The sequence below is a fragment of the Musca domestica genome, unplaced genomic scaffold (assembly GCF_030504385.1).
Source record: "Musca domestica strain aabys unplaced genomic scaffold, Musca_domestica.polishedcontigs.V.1.1 29, whole genome shotgun sequence".
NCBI lineage: Eukaryota > Metazoa > Arthropoda > Insecta > Diptera > Muscidae > Musca > Musca domestica.
Window position 1 is genome coordinate 4,589,747 of NW_026712296.1, and position 27,607 is coordinate 4,617,353.

Sequence of the window (27,607 nt, forward strand, 5' to 3'; positions counted from 1 at the left end):
GGTCAAATAGGTTCATACAATAATGTCCAAAAAATACTCGTTAAAGGTAGTGTGAGAATCCGATTTTGTTGAAACGTTGACCTTTATAAAAATTTCTTCAAAAATTACAGAGAATATCTAGTTAAAGCAGTGCTAAAAATTAAAGACACAGGTATGGACATCTTGAAAGTTTACATCCCAAAGTAACCAAATTAGAAGGGGCAAGCTTCCCTCTCCCACATTTGTTGAGATCTTTGGATTCAGACTCCTTGGAATCAGTTCATTTTAGCTAAATAGTATCTTCGGCAATATTACAGGTAACAATATGAAAATAATATTGTTCTGAATTTTCAACCCACCACAGAGTCACCAAAAGGGGACCTTTTTCAAAATAGGGTTAAAAATTCACTTTAAACGTAATCATAGCAAATCAATATGTTGCACAAAATTGTTTGTTATTATATTCTACCATACAGGGTGAGATGAAAAAACTTCAACCAACTTCATCCTACCGTCATATCTAAGCCACTCGTCCGACAGCTGTTAAAATTATTCCAGTGATAGCTCATTATATTGTTTACATGCGTACAAAAGCATTTTGGTGAGAATTTCCAGAAAAAAAGTTATTCGTGATGGCATTCAAGCGTGATTATGTGATTTCTTTATATTTGGCTGGAAAACCACAAGTGGCTATCGCATTTAAATGTAAATAAATCTTTTGTGTCTCGTACCATCGCTCGTTACCGTGATACTGGAAGCGAAGCCCGACGTCAAGGAAGTGGACGGAAGAAAACAGCAACATCAGAAGAAATGATTCGAAAATTAAAGAAGCGACTTGATCGAAACCCGCATCGCAGTGGCCGAAAAAATGGCTCGTGAGCTGAATATATTGCAATATTCCATTCGGCAAATACTGAAAAATGAGCTCGGGGTAAAGCCACTGAAATTCCAAAAAGTGCAAGAACAATCACCGCAACGGAAAAAAGAAATAAACTCAAAAGAGCTAAAGAGTTGCTTCGCTTGGCCGAAAGTGGTGAACTGCTGAATTTGATTTTCTCCGATGAGAAAACATTCGTTGTCCAGCAGTTTGTAAACAAACAGAATGATCGTGTTTACTTGTCAAAGAGGTCAGCTGAAAATGTGCACCTTCGGTTGGCCACCAGAACTCAAGCGCCGGCCATGCTGATGGTGTGAGCGGCCATAACAGCCAATGGTCGCTTTCCGCTCTTATTAATCGATCGTGGCATCAGAATAAATGCTGAATATTATCGCGGAAATATTCTGGAGGGCGCGCAAACATTTTGGCCGCAGACCTTGGACATTCCAACAGGACTCAGCACCATCGCACTTAGCACGTGCGACCCAAGAATGGTTACAAAATGAGGTTCCTCGCTTCATTTCTCTTTCTTCATTTCAAATCTACGGATACCAATCCTTTGGACTATTGTGTCTGGAGTATTTTGGAAGCAAGGTTGGCACTAAAAATACCAAGGTGTCGATCACCTCAAGCAAGCGCTTCACCGGGAATGGGCCAAAATACCGCAAAACAACATTTGGGCAGCGTGTGACGGTTACATTTGCCATTTGAAGGCCATAATTCGTGCCAAAGGTGACCAATTCGAACAAATCTAAAATTATTCTAAAATTTGATAATATCTCCGACATTTTTGGCTTTCATTCAATAAAATTAAAAAAATATAAAAATTATGGCGTTTGACTTTGTTTCAGTTTTTTATCTTACCCTGTATATTATATTCGTTTGGGTCCGATACTACATGGTTAATATTGGCCCAATCCTTCTGAACCCACTCCACAGAGGTTTAACAATTTGAATAATCATAACAGAAGTCAAAATATATTGAAAGCATCGAACATTGGCTGAGGGTATATACCTGTCGGCAAACCCCCTTTTGATGTAATCTTTCAAAAGGCCGATACATATGTCTTTTAACTTTAGTTTCATAATCTGTTGTATATTTTCATTAATCGTAACTTTTATAAAATACAAAATTATTCCTTAATTTCCCTTGAAATGTGACGAGCGCTACCATTGTGTTATCCACATCTATTTGGTACTGGCCAAATTGAGATATTTTTAAAGTTTCGCTTACCCACAGATAAGTAATCGTTTAAGTTTTGCATTTAATAACCCGTTCAAGAATCTCCGTAGAAACAATTTACCTTTGCACAGAGAATCAGAAAAAGTTTGTTGCCAACTGATAACGTCAAACAAACCATTTCATAAGCAACACCAAACACTTGATTTAGATTCTATCTTCTAGTTGTTTTGCCGTCCAATGATGTGCAACGTCATTCCATGATTAGCAGGCATCAAAGCAAATGCCGACCTAATTATTCCTCTCGCTGGCAAACACTAATTATTCCAGAACATTTGTTAATTCATTCTTTGTTTCTTAATTCTAATTTCAGATTGAAGCCTGTATTCGATATACCACTGCACGTGCCGATACAAACGGTAATCGTGACGCCCGGCAACACCCATGTACTGGCCCCCTTGCGCGATGGGCGTTTGGCCGTTGTGGCGGTCCATTTGCCCTTGAACAGTGCCAAGAAACATTTGGTGCTGAATGTCTAAAATCGCAATGAATGAGAAAAAGTTGGTTTACTTCGTTGATGATTGATCCATCACAAATGACAGACAATATTTGGACACATTTGTCAAAAAAATCCGCTCCCTCTCTCTCACACCACACCACACCTGTAGCTGTCTGTTTATATTTAAGCCGTCTAAATAAAAATAGGATGAAAGCAATCTTTGTATCTATCTGTCTATCTGTCATAACTAAAATAACACTTCACACCACAACGTAAGCACATACGCATTATATGTTTCGTCTATATTTAATAATATTTAGTATTTTTAAATTTAAAAAAAAAGTGAAAGCAAATCACTTAAAATACTGTAATTTTCCACAATTATTTTTTGTACTTGTTCTTGAGTTTATTCTTATCTGTTTCTTTTTTTTCGTTTAAATGTTGCAATGTATGAAAAATTTCCACAATTTGGCATGTTCCATTTGTGACTCAGAAAGTCTGCGTATATTTCTAAGAACATTTATTTTTTACTTTCAACTTGTTAATGAGAAATGTATGGTATTAAATAGTAATTATGGCACAGTGTTTTAAAGGTTTACGTTTGGACAAATCACACTTAGAATTCTAATATATAAGGGTAAGGAGAACTAAGAAAACTGTTGTTAGCCATTTTACACTAAAAACAAATCATTGTCGGTTTGATACACGAGGAATATAACACACTTGGACTTTTCGAATTATCAAAATTATTACCGATAACAGTTTATAAAACTGTATTAAATAACAAAATCGTTTAAAAATTACTTAATTTTTGTTTAATAATTGCCGATAGCAATATTTTAAAAATGTTTAATTAAAAAATGACTAAATTGTTGGAGAAAGAAGCTAGATTTTAGTCTAATAATGTGATATATGAAAATTACTATAAATTTTTTTTTTTTTTTTTCAAAACTTAATAGCAAGATATTCTCAGTAGTCTGTATAGAGAGAATTTTCTCTCTTACGTATATATATTCATGATCACCATTAAATTCAAAGTCGATATAAGAATGTCCGTCTGTCTGTTGAAATCACGATACAGCCCACATTATTTCACGTAGAGCATCCAAATTTTACACAACATTATGTCTAGGATGGTTGGTATTGAAAATGAGATAAGATATATCAGTCCACGTTGTGGTATAGTCGCCATATAACGGTACCTTACGATATTCGGTTTTTTGAAGATTTTCGCCACATTTTCCCACGGACTTATCTAAAAATTGGTATTTGTAGGTCATAATGGGTTCTAGCTCCGGTGGCGGCACATTGTATGTATAGGTCCACGTCAAAATACCTAATTTCGGGAAGATATAATGCAACTATACATACTTTCCGAAATTCGGTATTTTGATGATTTTCAGCACATTTTCTTCTGAAGAAGCTAAAACAAAAACGCTCGATTTTGAATTACGGAATTCAAACCATTCCGATTCGATACTGTGACATGCCTGATAAGATATGACAACTAAGAAATTTTTTTCTCGAAAATGTTAACCTTCAAATGACAGATTTCTCCACATTATTTTAAAGCATCCCTTTAAAAAGATGTGGTGAAGGATTTTTCTATTCGTTTTACAAATTCAAAACAGTGGCGGAACATTGTATGTAAAGGTCCACGTTTTGGTATAGTTGCCATATAACAGTATCTCGCGAAATTAGGTTTTTTTTTTGATGCTTTTCGCCACATTTTTTCACGGATTTTTCTAAAAATTGCTATTTGTAGGTCATAATGTGTTCTAGCTCCGGTAGCGGAACATTGAATATCTAGGTTAATTTTTTCCTCTAGCGCACACATTACGGTACCCACCGATATTCGGTAGTCACATTTACCCGCGAAATAGATAACAATTGTTGTAATAAAAAGTTGTCTATATAGGTACCCGTTTTGGTATGGCCCCATATAACGGCCCCCTCACTTTATGTTTTTTTATGGCCGGGCTGAACTTTTAATACACTCCACCATTTGAAGGAACTATTGAGCTTACGATCTCGTCACTTGGGTAAAAAATGTTTTTTGTCATAGAAGTTATTTTTAAAATAACTTCTGGGGAGAATATCCCAGACAAAAAACAAGGGAACTGATGAGGATTGGTGGCTCTTTCCGAAACCTAGGTATTCCCTGCCTTACCCCCTGGTAAACATTACCATCGTTCTCCACTAATAAACAGACGTTGTTTTTTATAAAAACAACAATAAAGGGATAAAGCCTGACCATTTTGCAACAACAAAATACTACGGTATCCCGAACAAACAAGCCACACTAAACTTGAAAAATTTCAAAAATCTTCCGAAAACTACCACTTAAATGAAAACTGTTATATGGAGACGTGGACCTGCTTACGAAATTGTTTGTCATAGCCTGTAGTACCCATTACGATCTTCGAATACAAAATTTGAAACAATTCCGGTGAATAATGTCGCCTAATCATAGAAATACCGAGTATCGGGAGGTACCGTCATATAGGGGCTATACGAAGACGTGGACCTGAATACAAAAATATGGTCATAGGCTGTAGTACCCACTACGAACTTTAAATACGAAATTTGAAATAATTCCGGTAAATAATGTCGCAAAAATCATGAAAATACCGAACATCGGGAGGTACCGTTATATGCGGGCTATATGAAGATACAAAAACAATGTATATATATTCTTGATCAGCCTAAAATTCTAATATGTTGTAATCACACTAGAGTCAAAACGAATAAAGATGGGTAGCTAATATTTTGCACAGATCAGTCTTTTGTCTGTAGGCAGGTCAAGTTCGAAGATGGGCTATATACAACTGTACCCCCGATATTCCGTATTTTGATGATTGTAGCCAAATTTTATTAATTTACCGTTCATAATGGAAACTACATGGAAAATTGCGTATGCAGGCCCACGTCTTCGTATTATGATGATTTTACCGACATTTCTCACCGGAGTTGTTTCAAATTTCGTATTTAGAGTTTGTCTATGCATGCCCAGGTTTTCGTATAGACCCATATAACGGCACCTCCCTATATTCGGTATTTTGATGATTTTAGCTACATTATTCTCCAGATCACATTTCCCCAATGTAACGGCTACATTCGGTATTTTTAAGATTTTAAAAGGATTTTTTTTTTTTAAATCTCCAAATTCGTTCCATATTGTGGAGGGTATTCAAAGTTCAGCCCAGCCGAACTTACTGCTTTTTGACTTGTCTTTTGTCTAGTATAAATTTTAGAAATGTAAAAAAGTTTCTTAGCTACTTTATTCAAAGACAAAAGACGACTTTTAAACATTTCGATGTTAGTCCTCAACGAAAAAGCCGATATTTCTATCTTCCGATTTTTATCAATCAGTTAAAATCCGAATTTCGATTTTGCGTATTCAAACTTAATTCGATAAAAATTTATGTAGATTTTTTGAGGTGTAGTTCAACCAAACTTATTGGGTAACTCTGGGTAACTCTGTTAAAAAAAAAATATTCATTTTTCAATTCAACTTTTTTGTTTATACCTGAGTTCTTTGTGTTTTAATAAATGTATAAATGTATTAATATTAAACACTGTGCCAATAAATTGCATGGATGCCAATTAAAAAAAAAAGACTTAAAACAAGTATTTTCAATTTCTTTTCAAATATGGCTTTAATTGTATTCTCTTATAATAAAAAAATTGAAAAAAAAAAATATAAATCAAGTCCAGCCCGTCCTTCGAATACAATAATGTAGTTATTTATAGAAATAGCAACAAAAGTATATAAACAGTAATATGTTCGCTTTGATAAAAAAATGATATATCAATATTTTGGATATTACAATATATAGTCCCCTTCGATAACAGAAATATTTTCATATATCTATCTATGTATTGTATTGTATTTTTTGAAACTTTCCATTCTGATTAAAACATTCCCTAACAATATTATGTAATACATAGCCACACATATATACATACACTTTTTGTTTGCTTAAAACAAAATTATATTTTAACCATTTTTTGTATTTAATATTTCCATTATTATTTGAAAATAATTTATTATTTATCAATTTTTCTATAAATATGCAATTAATTATTTAGTATTCAGTCTATAAAACTCTTTATACATTTACACCGCAATCAGATATTTTAGAGAAAAAAAAAACATCTACATTTACGCAATGGGATATTTTAGAGAAACGAAATTTTATCGCGTAGAGAGTTCAAACGAAATTGAAAATGAAAGAATAGCGAATAGAAAGATTTTTTTAAATTAGTACACTAAAATTGACGTTAATTGTGAAAGTATGATGTAAATGTATGGATTATCTAAATATATAAAGAAAAACATTTAATTAAATAATAAATAAACAAATGTTGTTAAAATTTGACAAATTCAGGTGTTTTATTATAAAAAAGTTCCCAGTTTTGATGGTTCGAAAAGTAAAGAAGCGATTTGATCGAAACCCGCGTCGCAGTGGCCGAAAATGGCTCGTGACCTGAACATATCGCTATATTCCATTCGGCAAATATTGAAAAATGAACTCGGGGTAAAGCCATTGAAATTGCAAAAAGTGCAAGAACTTACACCGCAACTGATAGAAAATAAACTCAAAAGAGCTAAAGAGTTGCTTCCCTTTGCCGAAAGTGGTGAACTGCCAAATTTAGTTTTCTTCGATGGGAAAACATTCGCTGTACAGCAGTTTGTAAACAAACAAAATGATCGTGGCAAAGAGGTCAGCTGAAAATGTGCACCTTCGGTTGGCCACCAGAACTCAAGCGCCGGCCATGGTGATGGTGTGAGCCGCCATAACAGCCGATGGTCACTCTCTGTTCGTATTAATCGACCGTGGCATCACAATAAATGCCGAATATTATCGCGAATATATTCTGGAGGGTTTATTAAAGCTTTGGGCAAGCAAACATTTTGGCCGCAGACCTTGGGCATTCCAACAGGACTCAGCACGCGCCACCCAAGAATGGTTACAAAGTGAGGTTCCTCTCTTCATTTCCAGCGCAAAATGGCCGCCAAAATCTCCGGATACCAATCCGTTAGTTGGCACTAAAAAATACAAAAGTGTCGATCACCTCAATCAAGCGCTTCGCCGGAAATGGGCCAAAATACCGCAGAGCAACATTCGGGCAACGTGTGACGTTTTCATTGGCCGTTTGAAGACCATATTTCGTGCCAAAGTTGACCAATTCGAACAAATCTAAACTTATACTATTTCCGACATTTGCTTTCATTCAATAAAATTAAAAAAAATGTAAAAATTATGGCGTTTGACTTTGTTGCAGTCTTTTTTATCTCACCCTGTATATGTAACCAGATAGACCTACTATTCGTTTTGTTTTGAAAATCCAGTAACCATTTCGGATGATGCCCAGTTACATCAAGTTGATAGTTAAAACAAGTAAAAAAGCAGTAAGTGCGGTCGGGCCGATCTTTTAATTCCCTCCACCATTTGGGACGAATTGGAAAATTTTCAAAAAAAAATAAACAAATAAATAAATAAACAAATAAAAATAAAATTCATTAAAAATTCTGTTAAAATCTCAAAAACAATTACAGACAATTCCATTAAAAAATGTGTCCAAAATCATCGAAATACCGAATATCGGGGGGAACCATTATATGTGGGCTATACGATATAGTGGACTGATACAGCCCATCTTCGAACTTGACCTGCCTGCAGACAAAAGACAGATCTGTGCAAAATTGTTGCTTCCTATCTTGAGTCGTTTTGACTGTAGCGTGATTACAACAGACGGACAGGGCTAAATCGTTTTGGAATTTTACGCCGATCAACATCAATATATATACATTGTTGGGTCTAAAATTATTATTTCGATAAGTTACAAACGGAATGACGAACTTAATATAACCTCCATACTATGTACAGTGAAGGGTATAAAATGAAAATATTTATATGTAAGTACATACATATATACATAAATATGCATTTGTAAATTTGCTCTACAAAAGATAAGTTTTGCAAACAAAATGATAACCATTTAGTTTCAAGTCAGCATTGTTATACAAATAAACAGACGACACTCGCTGGCTATTGTCGGAAAATATTTATAGGTTTATTGTTTGTTAAATTCACGGAGGAACACTCAACGTTTCGTTGAACGAAAACAAATCTCGCGTGATGTTAATACACGTGAATCTTATATAGCAATCGCGTCGAGTCACGTGATAAACCAATTAAAAAATAGAAAAAATAATTTGATAAGACAAAATACAATGAACCGGAATATGAATGTACTTCTCGCAACATAGCTTGAATCAAATAACGTACTGTCACTGAAAATAAATATTTCTTTCATTCTTACAAGTGTGCTTTTTTATATAAAGGTGTCTGTAAAGATAAACGGAAAATAATTAGCCTGTTAAACCGGGACATATGCTACAAAAAATGCAAAAAAAAAATATTTGACTGGAAATTCATCCACAGAAAATAGCGTGTACAGGGAATATTTTTTCTGTCATTACCCAGCTTTAGCAATTATTAGGTCAGAGATCTTGTGGTAGGACATAAATGATTCATTTTCAAAAGTCCTAAACTTGACTATAATTTTAACCACCTATGTCATTACATTCCGCTGCTATTGACGGACATACGGACGGGCTTGGCTAAATCGACATAGAATTTTATGCTGACAAGTAATATATATTTTATAGGATCTAAATTGCTTATATCGAGCAGTTGCAAACAGGATGGCAAACATAATATACCCTTCTTTTGTAGTCGAAAAAGCATAGTGGGTATGTATTACCCGTTGGATTCTCAATGATTATTTTTATACCCTCCACCATACATAGTATGGAGGGTATATTAAGTTCGTCATTCCGTTTGTAACTCATCGAAATAATCATTTTAGACCCAACAAAGTAGCTAAAATCTTGCACAGATCTCTCTTTTGTCTGCAGGCAGGTCAAGTTCGAAGATGGGCTATGTCGGTCCACGATATCGTATAGCCCCCATATAACGGTATCTCCCGAAATTCGGTATTTTGATGACTTTAGTCACATTTTTCAATGGAATTGTTTGAAATCCCACACAAGGTGTCCCTTGTGAGTACTTTATCCCTTGGAAGATAAATATCTATATAGTTCCACCATATCGTATATCCCCCATATGACGGTACCCCAATATTCGGTATTTTCATGATTTTAGCCACATTTCCCAATGTAATGGTGTGAAAATCCACACAAGGAGTTCCTTGTGGATACTTTATCCCTTGGAAGAGAATTATCAACATAGGTCCACGATAGCGTGTAGCCCCCATATAACGGTACCCGCGATATTCGGTATTTTGAGGATTCCAGCCATATTTTTTCAATGGAATTGTCTGAAATTCCACACAAGGAGTCCCTTGTGAGTACTTTACAGCCGAGTACTTTTTGGTTTACTTTGCATTCACATACAGGAAATAAAACAATTTCTTTTTTTGGTAACTATGTATGTTCTTTTTCGTTTTATACTTCTGGAAAATGCGACAATGAACGATTGCAAACGTATCGTTTAGTTTATAATTCGAATTTTGTGGCTACTGAAAAGATGAGACTGCATCGTACAAGTACAGACCTACCTAACAAACTTTGTCACCATCCAAACACTGATATATCAAACATTTATCACGGACACATCAACAGGGACAGCAAAAGACTCAGGAGAATACCTCCAATGGATTCAGTTGTTTACATTTTTTGAGCTTTAGTCTGTAGAATCTGTATCTATAAAAGACGAAAATGTTTGCACGTTTGATTGTTTGTTTGTAATATATACTCGAAAACCGCTAAACAGATTTTTCTAAAAATTTCCAAATATACTAAAGCATCACCTGAAAGTAACTTTATTGAAATTCTAATTGGACCTGTAATGATCGGTTATAGATAAAGTCTTTAATTTTGAAATGTGTAACGGAATTTCGAACAAAAATAAACTTGCCAAATTATATTGAAATTCGTTCAGATTTGGATATACCACCCGCCCACTTCGCCCGATTTCGTTTATTTACTGCACTAAACACGCTATTCACGTCAAATTTAAATGAGATTTGGAATGTGAGGCGGAATTTGGTCTACAAATTAATTCGTCAAATTATATTGAAATCCGTTGAGATTTGGGAATGGCTCCTATATACATTTTCGGTCTATTTAACATTTTCGTGTATTTAATTCACCAAACACGCTATGTATGTCAAATTTCAATGAAGTTTGGAATGAGTTACGAAATTTGGTATAAAAATGTCAAATTATATTGAAATCGGTTCAGATTTGGATATTATTTTATTAAGAAACATAGACCCACCACGCCTTTACACAAAAATGCCGCTCGACTTTTTTTTGTAGGCGACCCAGAAGCTTCAATAGTAGTTACATCAGCCTCGTCATTGGCATTGTCCACTTGCTCATTTTCATGATCTATAACGTCTGATACACTTATGTTTTCCGTATTTTCTCTTCCAAGAGCACGACCTGGTGGATTCAGTAAGTTTTGAAACTGATATGTGCAGACTCCTCTCAAGGCGACAAAGTCATTTGCTTAAAAATGCCACTTCCAGTGCTGCTGGCTTCACCCTTATTGGGCATAAGTTTTGTTTTTTACTTTTAAATTTAAAATCTTTTCAAACCTAGAAGAATTAATAAATTTAGAAAACTAAATAATAAAAACATACAAAAATAATTTTAATTGTAACATACTTTTTGTCAGCCATTGGAGTCTCTAATCGGAGACCCGTTTACATTTAATTTTGTAGAAATGGATCCCCAATCTGATTTAAAATTAGCTGAAACATTCGGTCCAATTACGGTTGTCGTTTCTATAGTCGTCGTCGACTTTATGTGCAAGTCACCCTCGCTGTCGCTTCGATTCAAAAATGGTATTACGATAAGACATAGAAGCGACATCGACAGTTTAAAATAAAAGTTGGCAACAACTTAAAAAAACGTTGGCAACACTCCCTTGTTATTCGGCCCTATTACGGTTATCGTCGGCGTCGCAAAATGAAGTCGAGGCGACAATAATGATATTAGGGTTGTCGTTTTTTGTCGATAGCGACAAATGGTTGCCATTATCATTGTCGATACAACAGTCGACGTGAAGTCAATTTTTGAGAATATCTGTCGCCGTAAAAAATTGTGACGACATAGTACTTTTTAGTCGACGTTGATATTGTAAGCATTTTGTATTTGATATTTGACCATGAAAATAACAACAGCAAAACAATTTGAAATTTTGGTTTCCGAATTGAAAAAATCCATGTTTGGCAAAAGGTTTTACCAAAGGTCATGTTCCATCAAATTTTTATTCACATTGTGAATCCATTTCTACAAAATTAAATGTAAACGGGCCTCCGAATAGAGACTCCGATGGCTGGCAAAAAGTATGTAAAAATTAAAATTATTTTTGTATGTTTTTATTAGTTAGTTTTCTAAAATTCTTCTAGGTTTGGAAAGATTAAAAATTTAAAACTAAAAAGAAACTTGTGCACAACAAGGGTGAAACCATGGTACAATGAAGAGAAGGTAGGCCAACTTTGAAAAAATTGCAAGTATAGAGGTCTACTTGTTTGGCTTGTAATGTCAGAATTAGTATCAAAACAATAAAAAACCAAACAACTTGTTGCATTTATTTTGAATAAATAATTGAAAACGGCGAAAACTGAGTGAAAGGTAAACACTTCTTTTCAAAACCAGATTCTATATATCTCTAAAGGATTATTTCGCTACAAAAACTCTAGATTTTGTCGATGCATACGATGAAATAAACATTTTGAAAACATCCGAATTTGAATGTTTTCTGAACAATTTTTTTGTTATTGAAAAGAAAACACATACATAAACAAATAAAGATGACATATTAAGCTAAGAAAATAAAAAATTGAAATCATATGGTATCATAGCCCTACCTTGATATCATTGTACCATGGGTGAAACCAGCACAATGGAGGTGTCATTTTTAAGCAAATGAGTTTGTCGCCTTTGGAGGAGTCTGTCGCGAATATAATGCAGTTTCAAAAGTTATTGAATCCACCAGGTCGTGCACATGGAATAGAAAATAAGAAAAACATAAGTGTAATAGACGTTATAGTTCATGAAAATGAGCAAGTGGACTATGCTGAAAAAACAATGTTAAAAAGTCACCAAGGAAAGTAGAAACTATTGAACTCTTGAAAGAGCGGCGTAAACTTTTGGAACAACACAATCAAAAGCCAGGCAATGCAAATATGTTTGTTGGCTGCCTTTACATTCTTCTCTTCATCCTCACTTGAACTTAAGATATGTAACGCATTTATAATCTTCATTTTTTCACTATATTTTTTATTTTTCCGAAAGAGTCGAAATTAGAATTCAAAATACCAAAAAAATTATCTCTTTTGTCAATAACAAGGGAGTGTTGCCAACGTTTTTTTAATTGTTGCCAACTTTTATTTTAAACTGTCGATGTCGCTTCTATGCCTTACCATTATACCATTTTTGAATCGAAGCGACGGCGAGGGCGACTCGCACATAAAGTCGACGACGACTATAGTAACGACAACCGTAATTGGGCCGATTGAGAAAAAATATAAAACTTTATTTGTATTTTAAATCCTAATTTCGTCTCTTTCAGAAAAAAATATTGGGAAAATATGAATATCATGAATGCATTCCAAGTAAGTATATATTTCAATTAATTTATTTAAAATATGTACTTAATGTGTTCTTTTAGATTTTCAAATTACTTCAGAATTAACATGGACTGCTTTCAGCATGTGCTAAAAGAAATTTCGCCAAAGTTGCAAAGTGGTCGCGGATCATATTTTGAAGGGGTTATTTAAAAAGGTTCGGAAGTTATAGTCAAATTATGAATTTTTATAAAACCCCCAAAGAGTCGAAAAAGGTCCCATTATGGGGGTCAACAAAATTGATGCCAAATTATAGCTGTCACTCTTACCTTTCTAAATGCTACAATTTGTGCTAATACCATTTCTGGGTCCAGAGTTATTCTTTTCTGGGTATGTTCAACCGGATACGTGAACTAAAGTTTTCTAAATTTAACAGTGGTAAGTAGCCGGCCTTCGGCCCCATAATGTGGATAGGCATTTTCATAAGCAATATAGGTATAGCCTATATCGGGTAAATAAATCCGGGTCAAGGCCGGGTGTTGAACCCGGACTTTTGAGTCAAAAATCTGTGGAATTATATTAATAGTTTCCAGGAATCTTAATGCCTACCTCTGAAAAAAATTTCGAAAAAATCGAAGATTTTTTTACTAATAAACAAGTGCCGGAAATGACTTCAATATTTCCAAATTGTTTTGCTGTTGTTATTTTCATGGTCAAATGCAAAATTGTTAAAATATCAACGTTGACTAAAAAATACAATGTCGTCACAATTTTTAACGGCGACAGATATTCTCTAAAATCGACCTCAAGTCGACTGTTGTATCGACAACCCTAATACTGTTATTGTCGCCTAGACTTCATTTTGCGACGACGATTATCTTTTGCCAAACATGTTTTTTTTTCAATTCGGAAAACAACATTTCAAATTATTTTGTAGTTGTTATTTTCGTGGTAAAATTTCAAGTACAAAATGGTTACAATATCAACGTCGCCTAAAAAATACAATATCGTCACAATTTTTTACGGCGACAGATATTCTCAAAAATCGACTTCACGTCTACTGTTGTATCGACAATGATAATCGGCCCTATTATGGTTCTCGTCGGAGTCGCAAAATGAAGTCGAGGCGACAATAATCATATTAGGGTTGTCGTTTTTTGTCGATAGCGACAAATGATTGCTATTCGACCCTATTACGGTTATCGTCAGCGTCGCAAAATTAAGTCGAGGCGACAATAATGATATTAGGGTTGTCGTTTTTTGTCGATAGCGACAAATGGTTGCCATTATCATTGTCGATACAATAGTCGACGTGAAGTCGATTTTTGAGAATATCTGTCGCCGTAAAAAATTGTGATGATATTGTATTTTTTAGTCGACGTTGATATTGTAAGCATTTTGTATTTGATATTTGACCATGAATATAACAACAGCAAAACAATTTGAAATTTTGGTTTCCGAATTGGAAAAAATCCATGTTTGGTAAAAGGGTTTACCAAAGGTCATGTTCCAGCTAATTTTAAACCTGATTGGGAATCTATTGCTACAAATTTAAATGTAAACGGGCCTCCGATTAGAGACTCCGATGGCTGGCAAAAAGTATGTAAAAATTAAAATTATTTTTGTATGTTTTTATTAGTTAGTTTTCTAAAGTTCTTCTAGGTTTGGAAAGATTTAAAATTTAAAACTAAAAACAATAAGGGTGAAACCAGCAGCACTGGAGGTGGTATTTTTAAGCAAATGACTTTATCGCTTTGGGAGGAGTCCTTCGCGAATGTAATGCAGTTTCAAAAGTTACTGAATCCACCAGGTCGTACACTTGGAGTAAAAAATACGGAAAACATAATTGTAACAGACGTTATAGACCATGAAAATGTGCCAATGGACAATGCTGATGACGAGACTGATGTAACTACTATCCAAGCTTCTCGATCGCCCAGAAAAAAAACAATGATAAAAAGTCATCAAGGAGTACATTCTCCACTTCATTCTCACTTGAACTTAAGATATGTAACGCATTTATATTATCCATTTTTCACTATATTTTTAATTTTTCCGAAAGGGACGAAATTAGAATTCAAAATACAAACAAAATTTTATCTTATTTTGTTATTAAAAAGGGAGTGTTGCCAAAGCTTTTTTAATTGTTGCCAACTTTTATTTTAAACTGTCGATGTCGCTTCCATGCCTTACCGTAATACCATTTTTGAATCGAAGCGACGGTGAGGGCGACTTGCACATAAAGTCGACGACGACTATAGAAAGGACACCGTAATTGGGCCGAATAGCAATCATTTGTCGCTATCGACAAAAAACGACAACCCTAATATCACTATTGTCGCCTCGAATTCATTTTGCGACGACGACGACAACCATAATAGGGCCGATTATTTTTCTATCACATGCTGTTTGTTAGGCTAATCTGCGAACTTGCGTTATGTAAATAAAAAGAGTAAAGTTTTTTTTTTTTTTTTTGTTCTTTATCCAATTGTAAATTTTTATTTTTAAATTCTATTTTCATTTTCCAATAATGTTTTGCATATGGTTTATTTTTTGATTTTTATTAATTAATACAATTTTCCATTACAGCTAGAATTTGTTATACATTGAATCTAAGCATTTTGTTTAAGAAGCCAAAGTAAAAGTAAGAAATTAAAAATAGGTATGTGTATTGAAACAGATAATGCGGCAAGAGGAACGCGTGGCGAACCTTAGCGCATTGTTTTTGCTTCTGTACCAAAACGCGGTACAATAAAAAAAACAATTCAGAATTATGGGTGTCCTAACTATTTTAATGAGGAAATACAAATATAAGTAAAGTAATAGTAGCAATACAAATAGAACTTAAAATACTTTGTTTTTGTTTTTTTGTTGTTGTTGTAAATATAAATTAAAAATAAAAAAACTCGGTATGTATGCGGCTATGACTGACTGACTGACTTTGTTGTAGTTGGTAATCCTATGACATAATTAGACAAGTACATAGTTGGCTATATAAAATTAAAATGTTAGTTTTATTGTTGTTGTCGTTAATTGTTTATGAGGTGGTTGGTGGTGGTGATAAATTCACAAATGCATCAATCAAATTAATTAATTAAATTAAACATATAATTAAAATTATAAAAAATAACAAAAAATCCTAAACAATAGTTGTAGTAATTGTTGGAGAGAGAAAAGAAAAAAATAAAAACCAGACCTGATTGTTGTTAAACTTTTCGTCTCACATCAAGTCAACTGCTAGACATTTGTAGCCAGTTTGATTGGTTTTTTAATAATAATAATATAAAAATAAATTAAGTACATAAATAAATAATTTGCTTCATTTTGCAGAGCTGTAATTTGATTCTAAAAATAGGAGTCATCAAATTTTTAATTGAAAAATTGCATAGCTTCAAATGATTGGTCATGGAAAAATAATTCAATTTTTTTTAGCTTCTTAGGAACAAACCCTATGAAAAGTATTCAAATAGTTGTTTGTTTTTTCATTAGCGATATTTGGTTTAACATTATTATAACTACATATAAATTGTTTTGTTTTTTCTTTTAATAATTGAAATATTCTAGAAGATTTCCTGCATCTGCCTAGAATCGAAATTTGGGTGGTAAATTGTATTCTTGTTCTTGTTTTTCAATTAACAATTTTTAGATATTGTTGTTGTTGTTTTTTTATAATTATAATAGTAGTAATAATAAAGGATAGTGGCTTTAATTTGGTCCAGTATCTTTAAAACTGTCTATACAGGAACTTCTACTTCTTCTTCATTTTTCGTTTTGTTTGTTTGTTGTCTTGTTCTCCTTTTTGTTTTTGTAATACAAGTTCTATAAACAGCCAATATTTAATAAAGAGTTCAAAAGTTTTTTTTTTCAAATCATTTCCATTAAGTTCCAGTTAATTGGTGGAGGATCGGTGTCTTAGATTGCGGCCAAAGTCGGGATGGGGGTTGTTTAGTTATCGGATTCTCTCTGTAAGAAAATAAAAATACAAACAGAGGGCACATTAATTTCATTATAAAATATAAATAAATTATAAAATATAAATAAAATATAAATAAGTTAAACCATGTCAGTAGATATGACCGACAGATGTATACCCTCAGCCAATGTTCGATTAATTAAATACATTTTGACTTCTGTTATGATTATTCAAATTCTTGATCCTCTATGGAGTAGGTTCCGAGGGAATGGGCCAATATTGTCAATTTCGTATCCGACCTACCAAAATATGATATAAATATTGCGACGTGCCAGTTTTTCAGATAAAAGTATTGAAAATTGTGACCCTTTGTGGGTGAGGTACCAGAAGGAGTTGGCAGCTACATCCCATCTTTACAACAACAGACGGACATCGCAAAATCGACCCCAAATGTCCTGAAACGGATTTGGTCCAAAGAGGACGAGAGTCTAAAACCGTTATTTCGATGAGGCACGTTTTGACCGTATCAAATTATATACCATGTGTAGCCATATGGCTGAAGGTATAACAAATATTTCTACACTTTAAACAATTTGTCATTACTGAGCGTAATTTTTCTCTGCACTAACATCAAGGCTAGAGAGTAAAGAAATTGTGGGAACATAAATTCAACATTTTCGGAACCGTATTACTACTTCTAAAATTTCCCTAAATTATTGTACATATCTACACACACACACACAAATATATATATTCGAATCTTTTCCCTTACCTGTACTGGATAGATAAATGCATCAGCGGTATCCTTGCCCATGGCATTGCGTGCTATACACTTGTAGGCACCCATATCTTCCCATTTAATGTCCGATATTAGCAAATCACCCGATGGCAACAATTTGAAATGTTGATTCTGTTCAATCAGATTTCCCTCCTCATTCATCCAGAAGACTTCAGCACGTGGGCGGGCATGAACTTTGCACGGCAACACAATATTGGAGCCAACCAAATCCAAATGCATACGCTCGCTGTAAACAATGCGTGGTCGTGTGGGTCCCATAAATGGTTTCTCGCGCATCTGCAACAGATCCTTCAGCTCGGATTGGGGATAGACCGTGGTCGAGGCATAGATTGTCTTTGATCCGGTCCGTCCAACGCAGGTATAGATGCGTGGCTCGCTTAACATATGATCGACGACATGAACGGAGCGCACTTTAACAATGGCACTAGCACTGGATTCTGAGATTACATTCGATTCGATGCTATCGATCTGAAATGAAATTAGAAAGAAAAGAGTGGAAATTAAGAAAAAAGATAAAGGAAATTGATCTTCAAAAAAAAAAACTTAAAAAGCAGTATGTTCGGCCGGGCTTTGAATACCTTCCACCATTTTGAACGAATTTGGAAATTGTCAAAAAAGAAGAAATAAATAAATAAAAAATTGCAAAATAGAATAGAGCTGGATCTGCATAGACGATTTTCTGCCACAGTACGCATTAAGAACTTCAAATACAAAATATGAAACAATTCCGATGAATAATGTCGCTAAAATCATCAAAATACCGAATATATGGAGGTACAGTTATATGGGGCTATAACTAAACGTGGACCTTTCAATACCAAAAGTCCTGCAGACAAAACACATTTGAGAAAAATGTCATCAACCTACTTCATTTCGTTCGGAAGGTATAGTGATTTCCACAGTCTGACAGGCGGCGGTCATCGTTAAATCGACATATAATTTTATGCTGATGAAGAATATATATACTTTGCGGGGTCTAATATACCCACAATACTACGTCGAGGTGAGAACATTTTTGTCCCTAGGTCCATACTCAAAAAGAAACCAAGACAGATCAATAAGTAGATTCTCTGTTCCAGAACCTGCAAAACTAGTAGTTCAGGACCAGATCATGAGATTTGAGCTTCCGAGAGTGGGGATGCCTAGTCAGAATATAAAGTCGATTTTTGGACTTTTCGTTCGTTGCATCAATCACCAAAAAAATGAGGAATGGACCTCCAAAATATTGAAAACCAGGTGGTGTCGTCCAACTATCCGAGTTTAGTCTGATTTCTCACCGAAAGTCATATGGAGTGGTGGACTGAAGTTTTAGATAACTTTCGATCAAGGATATTCATGGAAAATTCAGAAGGAAAATTGTATTTTTGGAACTGGACTGGACGGAATAAAGTTCTTTTGACATTCTGATGTAAACATTTACAACAACTACAACAATGTAATGACTGTCTGTCTGGCTGGCTGGCTGGTGCGCAAAGGAGTATCCGATTTGGTCCAAACTTGATACATCGTAATATTATTATCAAACTTAGATCGAGTTCGAAGATGGGCAATATCGGTTCAAACCTTATGGTACCTCCCCCACATAAGGTCGTAATTTTCAAAGAAAATAATTTACTGAACAGAATGAGAAAGCAAAATCCGATTTTGCTCCTACTTTGCAAAGTCTAATATATGCATCAGATCTAGGACAGATGCGAAAATGGACAATATCGGTCCACTCCATCAAGTACCTCCCACACAAGGGTCAAAATTTTGAATAATTATAACTATTATTATAAAATGTGATGTAAGAGTCCGATCGTCATCAAATTAGACACATCGCAATATTTTGATTAACTCAAGGTCTGGTGTGAAGATGGAATATAACGGTCCACTCCTTCTAGTACCACCCGCAAAGGGTCAAAAAATTGAATATCCATGAAGCTATAACGCGAAATTATCATCCGAATCCATTCAGAGTTTGCACATCTCCCAACCCCACAAAAGGTCAATATTTCGAATAACCAAAACGATCATAAAATCCAAAATAAGCATCCGGTTCTCATAAAATTTCACACATGCCATTATTTTTACTAACGTAAGATCTGCTGTAAAAATGGCACTCATATATTAATTATGTTTTGCATTGACAAATTGTTAAAAAAAAACAATACTAATTCATGAGCTATATCAAAATTCTAAACGAAAAACATAGCAATCCAAATCAAAATGGTTCCCCTTTCAGCTAAGTAATCCATATGGTCGTCTCTTAGTCATTACCCCAACTTAATTAAAAAATCTACGAAATATTCGAAAAAAATCTTTTCTTATCTAGAACAATTTGTTTCGTTCAAAGGGGAACCGTGTAGCTAGCAGTAGCTAGCATTCCTTGCCCATTGATAAAGCTGGCGATCATTCAGGTGTTTCAAAGAGATAAGTTCAATTTTTTGTCGGCATGAAATCATGGGGGTCGATAATAATGACTAAGTGGGACTATTAAGCAATCATAAACGATTTTGTTTTTCTTTCAATCAAACTTACCTCTGATAAGGGCAGGTGGCCAACAACCCACTGGACAGTGGGTATTTGTGAGCCCATTACTTCGCATACTATCTCAACGGGTGTGCCGGGATTTTGCATTATCTTCGCTGGTGGCGTTTTGGTGAATTTAATCCAATCCTGACCAAATCTGGTGCGTGGTGTTGATGATTGTTTCGATAACATTGTTTGGGCTGGTTTTTCAACGCCCGCCTCAATGGAATTGTCCACATCGTCAATGGCACGTGCCTCGGAGCCGCATCTACTGTTGCTTAAAAGAACCAGCAGGGCCAGTATCGTAAGATGTAGTAAGTTCATTTTCTGCAACGAGATGAAAAAAAAAATTTATTGAGCCTTTTTTCAAAAACTTTATAATAGGGAGTAATAATTCAGACTAAAACGTATTATATAAATTTACAATATAGGTATGCAGCACCTAGCTGGTAGGTATACAGCACCTAGCTCATATCTCAGTGTCCATGACAGATATTTTGAGGGTCAATCAACCCGCAAATAACGTGATGCTCTTTCGAAAGAGATAAGCTCTCCAAAAAAAATTAAAAAGTTTGATCCTTTGAGATCTTGAATCTATTCCATTTCTTCATTTTTGTTTTTTTTTTTTTTTTTTTTTTTTTTTTTGCAAAAATGATTACCTTAAAATTAGCGAATATTGTTGCTTATCACTACGGCGTGACGTTGCCAACTTGACTAAATGAAACACACTCACGAGTTTTGTCGTATTTTTGCCTATAAAAGCCAAGTTATCAAGTGAATAGCACAGCGATTCATAGCTTTCCTTGCATGTATGTATGTATGTATGTATGTATGTATGTTTGTATGTACATACGTAGGTATGGCATCGCTTTATTTGACAACGATTTATCGATCCGACAAACTAGAGAGATTTTTTGCTTTGGGGATTTTGTCTTTCCACGCCGTGATAATGTTCTTGGCAACAAACAGCTTTTCTGCCAAGCAGCAAGCAAGCAAGCTACCGAAGAACAGAATCCCAGACGATTAGAATGAGAAAAAACCCAAGAACAAATTGAACAGAGGAATTAATCATAGATGTCTGAACAATGAGTGAATGAATGAATTATAATTTCCGGTACAACATTTCCTTTGCCATACAAAAAAAAGAACGATCGTCTATCCCCAATGGATTGGGACTAGTTGTCATTGACATTAGTTTTCCCATTGATGTGGCCGCCTATCGGAACGATCTACAAAGATTTTAAGCATTCAAATGTTCCAAAAAGATCACGCGAAATTAACATAGGACATGGGTCACACTGTCGAACAAATGGATATGTACAAAAGTGAACAAGAACGAACTTATTACCATAGGTAGCAAGAAGCGTGGTCGAGCCCCCTTTTTCAACTATGTATATATGTATGTAGGTGTTGGGCCACCAAACACCAACTATTGTGCGGGTTATCATTTATAGTTGCCCACCTATTGGCCAATTACGCAAAGTTTATATGATGGCAGCGTGAAGAAGTGGTTCATTCATGAAATTCGTTTATATTCTGTGTGTGTGTGTGTGTGTGTGTGTAGGTGGATGGGAGAGTATAAGCAATTCCATACTCTCTCACACCACACCACACCATAGACATTAATCTTTGCAAAAACAAAATTAGATAATCTAAAAAAAATCGCCTTGATTCACCAATGACAAAACGGCATACATAATTAACATCATAATCGAACAGTGTGGGACAAAATTTGAATTCGAATTTCATAATATAATAGAAACAAGTAAAAAAGCAGCTAAGTTCGGCCGGGCCGAACTATTAAGGAATTTGAACTTTGGAGGAACTTGAGAAAATTTCAAAAAATTACGAAAAATACTGTCATACCTTTATACGGCGGCTATACGAAGACGTGGACCTGAATAAAACATTTTCAGGCATATGATGTAATATCCATTACAAACTTTAAATACGAATTTTGAAACAATTCGGATTAATAATGTGCCTAAAATCATCAATATATCGAATATCCGGAGACACCGTTATATAGGGGCTTTACCAAGACATGGGCCTGCATACGAGGAATATGCTGTAGTACCCATTACAAACTTCGAATACGAAACTTGAAACAATTCGGGTGAATAACGTCGCTAAAATCATCAATATATCGAATATTCGGAGGTACCGTTATATGAGGGCTATACGCAAAAGTAAAAATAATTTGCCTACTGGCCAAAAACACATGTGTGCAAAAGTTTAGCTTTCTATCTTAATTTGTTCGAAAGATAGAGTGCTTACAACATACATACGGACGCAAGGACATCGCTAAATCATCTTAGAATTTTACGCTGATCCGGAATATATATACTTTATAGTGTCTATCATGAACATTTCGAGGAGTTACAAACGTAATGACAAAGCTAATATACCCTCCATAGAATGGGGGAGGGTATAAAAAGGCTAAAAAAGGTTTTTGATTTTTGTTTTCAACAAAAAGTCGATTTTTCGATTATACGATTTTGTCCAATCAGCTAAAATCGATTTTCGAACTGACTTTTCAAAATAAAGCAAACATTTTAATAAAGTTTTTATTTCTTCCGTTTAAGTAATCGATTTTCCCCTCATCTGTATATTTAGAAATTTCCCTGTCATTTGCTGTATTAAAACTAAATTGTCGATGCATTATAAAATAGAAATATTTAAATACGATTGCATCAGACAAACCACAGACGAGACGGAACATTACAACAAAGACAAAAAAAAAATACCGCAACAAGAAACAAAATGCAAATACAAATGTCTTTCGTTCGAAAGAAAAAAGGGTTCAAGAATTAAATAGCTATGATGAAATACATTATTTTTGTTATAAATGTCTGTACGGATGTTTGTACTCCTAAATCAAATATCATTCGGTCATTATGATCATCGCTATATTCAAAATCTGTGTATATGTTTTGTCTTGTGTTTTATATCACGTCATGCCTTATAATTTATGGATGTCTTCAAGAGAGCCAAAGCCAACCAAATGAAAGCAACTAAAAATAGAGAACCTCGTGACACGATTTTCAAAAATTAATTTCACAACATTGGAATTTGATTTAGATGGAGATAATATATAATTCCAAGAATTTACGCATACTTCGATTTCATTGGAGATTTTTATTAGAGATCTAAAGATAGGAATATTACATGAAAGAAAAAAAATTAGACAATAAAACAGCAGTAAGTTCGGCCGGGCTACAATTTGAATACCCTCCACAATTGGGAACGAATTTGGAAATTAAAAAAAAAATAAAAAAAAAATCTGTTAAAAATTTTTTTAAAATCTTAAAAAACCGAATATAGCCGTTATGTTGGGGTCTATATGAAGACGTGGACCTGCATAGGCCACTTCTGTCATAAGCCATTACAATATTCAAATACGAAACTTGTCCGGTGAATAATGTAGCAAATATTAACAAAATGCCGAATATAGGGATGTACCGTTATATCGGGGCTATACGAAGACCTGGACGTGCATAAATGATTTTCAGTCGTAATTTGAAACAATTACGGTAAATAATGTCGCTTAAATCACCAAAATACCGAAAATAGGGAGATACCCCATAATATATATTTGAGTACAATTTTTTCAACTTACTTCATTTCGTTCGAAATCTAGATCCCTAAATCTTCGTCGTATACCTCATAAAGTATATACATATATTCATGATCAGCATAAAATTCTATGTCGATTTAACCATGTCCGTCTACCTGTTGAAATTACGATAGAGTCCACATTATTTGACGTAGAGCTTCACAATTTGGCAGAACTTTTTGCATGTATTGTGTCTAGGATGGTTGGTATTGAAAATGAGATATATCGGTCCACGTTTTTGTATAGCCCCCATATAACGGTATCTCCCGATATTCGGTAATTTTATTATTTTTGCCACATTTTTCCAAGGTATTTAAAGTTCTGCCCGTTTGAATTTAATGTTTTTTTCTACTTGTCTTTCAAAAACAAAAATTGTGTGAAGGGCCTTAAAGTATGTTATGAAAATCCTTAACATAAATGTAGAAAATGTATTATTACATATGACTCCAACATTGTGTGTGCACTAGCCCTGACTATGACTTGAAAATACTAGATTTATTTTATTTCTTCTATTTCCAAATGACCTACAGAAGTTTTATCAATCCATTGAAGATCGGTAAAATGCATTGCATTCAAATATTTAAATTCCGTAGAGCCATAAAAAAAAATCATATTAAATGTTTATTGCTAACGAGTACTATTGGAACGTATTTTATTTTCAGAATATAAATAATTGGTCTTTGGTATATATTCTGCGATGATTTTTTTTATCCATGGAGTCCATTTATCCAAATAATAGAACCTCTTTATCTTTAAACGATGCATGGTAGATACGTCTACCTTCTATCTGCCTTACTATTTTGAAAAGATATTCCAACTAAAACATATTTTAATTAGTCACCTTCCTAATGAATGTTTTCTATGTGCAGGGAGGCCTGCAGAAGGCCGTATTCCAAAAATCCTTACTAATTTTTATTATTAAGCTGTTTTTGCTTAAACTTTTTCATTTGTTCGAGCCAAATTTCCAAGATAATTAGAATTTGTCTGTTTTTACATTGTCACATTGTTCTCTCGGTTGGTACTTACTTTAATTTTCTTTCTTCGGCGTTTTCTTCGTTGATTATGAATGATGGCAAATTTTCACAAAAACTTGTTAAAATCGAATCTTGATTTGATAATTACAAAATATCAATTTGGGGGTTTGACGAATTGATGACAAATTGGTTGTCGAAAAACTATATCCAGTTGTCCAAACAAAAATGATTTTAGATTCCTTTTTATTTAGAGTCGGTTATTTCCACTTTTTCTCTCTTTATAGTCCACAATGTGTGTGTGTGCGTGTGTAACTTGATGATAACTTTACTTTGTTCTACTTTTTTTTTTGTTTGGTTGATTGCACTCTCGTCTCCTCTTTCTTTTTCTTTTGCTATAGAATTCCTGACGTTGATGTGACAGGGTATCTGCTGTTGTTGGTGGTATTGTGATAAATTGCTACGGCTATTGTTCAAAGGCTGTATTCGGCGCCTTAAATCAAAATTTGTATGCTGCTGCGACGGCGGCGGCGGCGTTTGCGGCTCTTCCACGGTTTGATCGTTGCTGATATTTTTGACGGGCAGGGGGGTTTATGGCGGATGGCTGGCGGCGACGACGTTGTCACGGTTTTTTATTGTGTTGTTGTTGTTCTTGTGGGGGTTTCGTTTAAAACTTTCACTGTTACGTTATAAAAGAGTTCAGTAATTCTAAATTATGCGGTGTCCTCGACAGAGCGTTGGCGTTCTGATTGAATATCAACGATAAATAATTTTGCACTGACATAGGTCGTCCTCTTAAGGTATCCGTTTTGGAAAACTTTATTTGCAATGAGGGCGGAATTTTGGCGATTTTTCTCTTCTCTTCGCGTTTAATGGCGACAAATGATGCGTATCTCACAGTGACGTTCTGCTGGTGGCTATGATTCGAAAAGCTTCGAAGGTAATAGAGAATCTTCGAAGATATACTTTATTATGCGTTTGCTATTGCGTTATGGTTCAAGGGTTCTTTTGACACAGTTTTAATTCACTTTTTTTCCGTTTCGCTATTCTGCTTTACTAAATTCGGAATTTAGTATTTTTTGTGTTAATTATCATTTACTGATTGCTTTCTTTACTGTTTCTTTGAGTAGTAAATATCTCAAAACTCAGAATCTGTTCAAAACATTTTCGTGTTCAATTTGGTAACGATTTGCAATAACTTTTTTGGAATAGCTGACTGCTGCTTAGCCTCGAAATGACACAATTTAAACCAGTTAAAAGACATTACAAAGACACAATAATTTACAGTTCTTTTCGTTTAATTAGCCGTTCTTGGCTCTGATTCTTTTCTCTGTCTCCTTTTGGTTGTCAAAACGACCAAACGATCGATCGTCTTGGTTTACACACCAGTACTTTTTAAATGAATTACAAAAAAAAAAAAAAACAAACGTTCTTCCGTAAGAATTTTTGATTCGCTTGTAAGGAACCGCACTTCGTTGAATACGAACAATATTGAGGTGGTTGTTGTTTGTGTATTTTTTTAAATTGAAACAAAAAAAGATCCGCAGTAGGTTAAGCGCTCTAAAACAAGAGAAGATGTTCTGCTAGTCGTGACTAAAACAGTACTGATCTTATTTGGAACCAACAGCCAATATATAGACAATGTGAGAAGTGAGGCACGTAGTAAGCAAACACGCACATCCATACAAACAAACAAATTTCGAAAAAGGTGCTCTCAAAATATGTTTTCTTTATGTGAGAAGGTAGTCTGAAAAGTAAATGAGCGGAGCTCAAATCTATCGCTCTCTTATCGCTGCTCATTTTACTCAAATTGCTCTTTTGTAATTACTTGGAGTGCATTACACAGAATTCCATAGAGCTGATCGTTTTACAAATTCATGTGGCCAGGTATCAATGGTATTTGATGAGTGTGTGTGTGTGTGTGTGAGTGGGTCTGTGCAGTGTAGCTACAGTGCAGGCGACTTATCAGCATTAATGAGGACTACTAATCCATGCATTCAAGCATTCACTACATTAATCACAGTTCAATTAACTCATTCAGTAATTTTTGTAAAGACATCGTTGAGCGGTTTGAGGTTTGAAAAATGCAACAGCCAGCTAGCCCAATGTCATGTTGGTCACTAACCTGAACATAGAGATTTTACTCTACACAGCTCTATATAGTTGTATTATATGGGTTTAAACAAACAAAAAAGCTTTAAGTTCGAACTTCGAATACGCTCCACCATCTGGAACGAATTTGGCAATTTAAAAATAAAATAAAATCCGCTAAAAATTCTGTTAAAATCTTAAAAATACCGAATGTTGCCGTTATATAAGGGTCTATCCGACGACGTGGACCTACTTTTGTCAACTTTTAAGCAACTTTTGTCATAAGCCATTACAATATTCAAATGCGAAACTTGAAGAAAAAATTCGGTGAATTATGTAGATAAAATCATTAAAATATAGAGAGGAACCATTATATGGGAGGTATACCAAAACGTGGACCTGCACAGACAATTTTCTGTCATATGCTGTAGTATCCATTATAAACTTCAAATACCAAATGTGAAACAATTCCGGTGAATAATGTAGCCAAAATCATCAAAATACCGAATATCGGGAGGTGCCGTTATATGAGGGATATACGAAGATGGGGACCTGCACAG

The 27,607-nt window shown here is 34.4% G+C and overlaps 3 protein-coding genes across 6 annotated transcripts in view; 1 reads left to right on the plus strand and 2 right to left on the minus strand.

Annotated features, from left to right (window-relative positions):
• LOC101896440 (neurobeachin-like protein 1) overlaps positions 1 to 6,009 on the plus strand; it is a 147,832-nt gene extending 141,823 nt beyond the window's left edge. For both annotated transcript variants that reach the window (XM_005176695.4, XM_011297952.3), the window contains one exon: positions 2,410 to 6,009. In XM_005176695.4, coding sequence (XP_005176752.2) covers positions 2,410 to 2,575 — 166 coding nt within the window. In that variant the 3' untranslated portion in view covers positions 2,576 to 6,009. The remainder of the gene's footprint in view (positions 1 to 2,409) is intronic.
• A 9,665-nt stretch (positions 6,010 to 15,674) lies between these two features.
• The window catches only part of LOC101896620 (neural/ectodermal development factor IMP-L2), a 59,184-nt gene continuing 47,251 nt past the window's right edge, over positions 15,675 to 27,607 (minus strand). For 2 of the 3 annotated variants that reach the window (XM_005176696.4, XM_059124405.1), the window contains exons 2-4: positions 20,379 to 20,696; positions 17,832 to 18,326; positions 15,675 to 17,109 (exon numbers count right to left, since the gene is read on the minus strand). In XM_005176696.4, coding sequence (XP_005176753.1) covers positions 17,092 to 17,109; positions 17,832 to 18,326; positions 20,379 to 20,696 — 831 coding nt within the window. In that variant the 3' untranslated portion in view covers positions 15,675 to 17,091. Of the gene's footprint in view, positions 17,110 to 17,831; positions 18,327 to 20,378; positions 20,697 to 25,011; positions 25,151 to 27,607 lie in introns of those variants that run through there. The other variant, XM_005176698.4, reaches the window with a different exon arrangement.
• LOC131803306 (uncharacterized) lies at positions 25,012 to 26,567 on the minus strand. Its single transcript, XM_059124406.1, has one exon. It carries the CDS (start codon positions 25,738 to 25,740, stop codon positions 25,639 to 25,641), a length of 102 nt encoding a protein of 33 aa, XP_058980389.1. The 5' UTR covers positions 25,741 to 26,567; the 3' UTR covers positions 25,012 to 25,638.

Bases quoted from the DNA above. Each gene is read 5' to 3' on its own strand.
- LOC131803306 (XM_059124406.1), bottom strand. From the start codon at position 25,740: ATGTCAGTGCAAAATTATTTATCGTTGATATTCAATCAGAACGCCAAC.